The sequence below is a fragment of the Tarenaya hassleriana genome, unplaced genomic scaffold (genome assembly GCF_000463585.1).
Source record: "Tarenaya hassleriana unplaced genomic scaffold, ASM46358v1 Cleome27, whole genome shotgun sequence".
Taxonomy (NCBI): Eukaryota; Viridiplantae; Streptophyta; class Magnoliopsida; order Brassicales; family Cleomaceae; genus Tarenaya; species Tarenaya hassleriana.
The window spans coordinates 1,553,169-1,556,803 of NW_010965946.1; the positions used below are offsets into that span (position 1 = coordinate 1,553,169).

Consider the following 3,635-nt stretch of genomic DNA (forward strand, 5'->3'; position numbering starts at 1 on the left):
ATGTGTATGTGTGTTTGTGTATATGAAAATATGTGTATATATATATATGTATGTATGTGTATGTATATTTGTATGTGTGTAATGTATATGTATGAATGTATGTATATGTGAAAATATATATATGTATGTGTATATAGTATATAATTTTTTTATATTTTTTTTTTAATTTTTTAAAACATTTGCGACGGAATGCGACGGAAAAAATTCCGTCGCAATTTGCGACGGAATTATCCCTCACTTTCCGTCGCAAAACGCAGATTTTTTCCGTCGCACTTTTGCGACGGATTAACGACCGTTATACGTTTGCGACAGCGTTATACCGACGGAAATAAGTCCGTCGCATTCCGTCGCAAATTCTTAATTGCGACGGATTTCCTTTATATTTGCGACGGATTTTTCCGTCGCTATATAACTGTTTTTTTGTAGTGAAAGACCTTAAACTAATTTTGGTACTCTGATTTATTAATTAGTTGCTAAAAATGTTTTATCCGATAACTAATTCAATTTGATTTCTAACTATATAGTTTGAGTTAGGTGAGCTTTAGTCATCACTTTTTTTTTTTTTGGAATTTAGGGCAAACCTATATATTCAAGCCTTGTTAAGAACCGGCACACTTTCATCTTCAAAGAATATTATATTACCTTGTTCTTAATTACTTTTATTTACGTTAATTTCATAATAATCAACAAAGTTCGATGTTGTTAACGTTTTATTTAATGCAATGTCCAGCCAAAACTGTGCGTGTGTTATAAACATCTACCCATATAATCCAAGATTAGATAACTGCACTGATAATTTATAGAGCAAAACTATTTACCAATCTAGATTCGAATTTTTAATTATAGATATACATTCACTTGAATTTTGTCGATCCATGTAATTAGGTCGAAGTTTTGATAAATTTATGGATTATAAAAAAAAACATCTGCACATATCCGTATTAAACACTACATGATGTTAAAAATTTTATTAGTTTTTTTTTTGGTTACCAATATATGTATATGTATATGATGGTGTAAAACATCAAAGAAGAGTGTGTAAGAAAAAAAAAAAAAAAGAAAAGAAAAAGAAGAAACAAAGAGTGATAGAGTATGTCAAGTCTACCACTTTAGTAAAAGGAAGCAATCTTTTATATATTTGGTTGGGGAAAAAATATGACAACAACAATTAATTCGATATTTTAGGCTTTTTATGCATAAAGTATAATTTTCATAATACAATTTTTTAATTGTCCATAACTGAAATATTAACATATTATTGCCCGTCGGCGGTAGCCCAATTTTCTTTTTCGGCATTTTAAGTATACAAATATGTATCAATATTATTTTTCAAGAACTCTATTAAAGTGTTATAATCAATTTATTAATATTTATATATATATATATATACATATATTTTGGATCGACCGAATAAAAGCTGATTGAGATTATCATCAAACATTGCTCGTTAGGTGAATATGAGCCATGTGTGAAATAAAATAAACCAGAGTTTTTTTTTCACGTGAATAAACAAATGAATCAAAAAATAAATAATATATTTATTTTGTACGGTCGTCGAAGATATCGTTTCCCACAATGTCGGAGCTTATGATCTAAATCTTTGGATCCTCATAAAATCTGATCAGATTGTAATCGTGGTTCGTGACAGAATCAGCACACATCTATTTTTGTGATGTTCTAGACAGCTGTATGTGATCATGCATGTGTATTTCTTTGCATATTTATGCATATATTATGCTGAATTTAGGAACCAAAATCATAGAACTTGTGGGTGCATCTCTTAATATTAATTTTATTAAGATATGATATATTATTTTATCTGTATTGTGTTTGTAGAGTAGAATAAGAAGAGTTTAAAGTCAGGTTATAATTTAAAATATTAATAATATTTACATTAAATTTTTTTTATTAAAAATTGTAACTCATATATAAATTAATTATATTATAAAAAAATATACAATCGTTATTATATCTTACAATTTGGTATAAATTATTATGTATATATAAATGTTTGTACAATGATAAATAAAAATGGTCATATGCTTATACATTTAATTTTCCATTATAAAGTTAATATTAGTACAAAAACAAAAGTCTAGGATTATACTGGTGACGACATTTATTTATAATTTTATAAACTCGAATTTATTTTCTTAACAAAATGGTATATTATTATATTCTAACAAACATTCTCAATTTGTCCAAGTACATATTAAGTTATTTAAACCATATTCTTATATTAATCAACATTTTTTTCTATATTATGCGATTACACAAAGGCTGGATTTCCGATATATTATATTATCATATATATATAACTGATAACAATGATAATAATAACAATAACAATAACAATAAATACTTGTTCATTATATTTACAAAGGTAGAGAGAGACACATCACACCTTACAGCATCAAACACATATCGTATCAAAATGTTAGAAACTCCATAGTTGTCCTCTGTTCATCCCATTTTTTTTTCTTTAAATAAGCTGTGTTTATCCGTTATTTTTTTTTATTAGCATAGTTCGATCTTTATTTATTTGTTTAAACGCTTAAACTGCGCCTGGGGCGCACTTTAGCAGAGAGAGGAATGGCCATCTCGGATGAGAGCCTGAGTTTCTCGGAGAGGTCAACGCCATTCTCATCGGACGGTTGCCATTCAAACTCGTGCAGAAGCGTAGCCGTCCAAAATATCACCGTGGCGAGACCCAGATTCTTCCCGGGGCAGATCCGACGACCCGACCCGAATGGAGCGAGTCTTAGATCCGACCCGAGAACCGAGAACTCCACCTCTCCTTCCTGGGCCACGAACCTCTCGGGCTTGAACTCCAGCGGGTCTTCCCACACGTGCGGGTCACGTGCTATGGCCCACATGTTCACCATTGCGGTGGTCCCCGCCGGGACATGGCGCCCATCGACGGTCGTGTCAGTTATGGCCAAGCGGGCCCATGATAGTAGTGGGCCCGGAGGGTGAAGCCTCAGGACCTCTTTCACCACAGCCGTCAGATATACGAGCGATGCCACGTCGGATTCATCGACGGCCTTTGATCTCCCCACTACGCGATCAAGCTCATTATGGACCGTCGATTGTACATCTTGGTGAAGGACCATTCTAGCGAGGATCCACTCGATCAGCACCGCCACCGTGTCAGTTCCTCTGAATATCATTTCCTGTAGCCAAAAAAAAATGCGGTGTTAGGACGTTCGTATCCCAATTACTTAAAATAGCATTTATTAATAATAACGAAATTCCCTTTTTTTTTTCTTGTCTAATGAGTAATTACATACCCAGAGAACGGCGATGATGTCCGGGTCGGATAATTTATCGGGGCCGTGGAGGGAGAGCAGAACGTCGACGAAATCGCGAGGCGAGTCACGGGTTTGGGCACGGTGTTCGGAGATGATCCTTGAGACAAACCGGTTCACCTTCGGTACGAGGTTTGAGCATCTGGACCGGATTCTCTGAGGATCAAGTTCCGACAACCATGGGAGGTGGTCCGTCCAGTTCAGAGTTCCCAGCAGGTCGTACCCTTCCTCCACCAACTCGCGAAGCTCCTTCACTTCGCCGTCTTCTAGCTTCAATTCGTCTTAAACCGTTTAGTACTCACGCTATAGATGGATGATGTCGAGTTC

General features: G+C 34.4%; 1 protein-coding gene across 1 annotated transcript in view; it reads right to left on the minus strand.

Moving 5' to 3' along the window:
• Window positions 1-2,334: 2,334 nt before the first annotated feature.
• Window positions 2,335-3,635, minus strand: part of LOC104817613 (cytochrome P450 78A9) — a 1,996-nt gene continuing 695 nt past the window's right edge. The window contains 2 exon segments of the mRNA XM_010546863.2: window positions 2,335-3,173; window positions 3,291-3,589. Coding sequence (XP_010545165.1) covers window positions 2,547-3,173; window positions 3,291-3,589 — 926 coding nt within the window. The 3' untranslated portion in view covers window positions 2,335-2,546.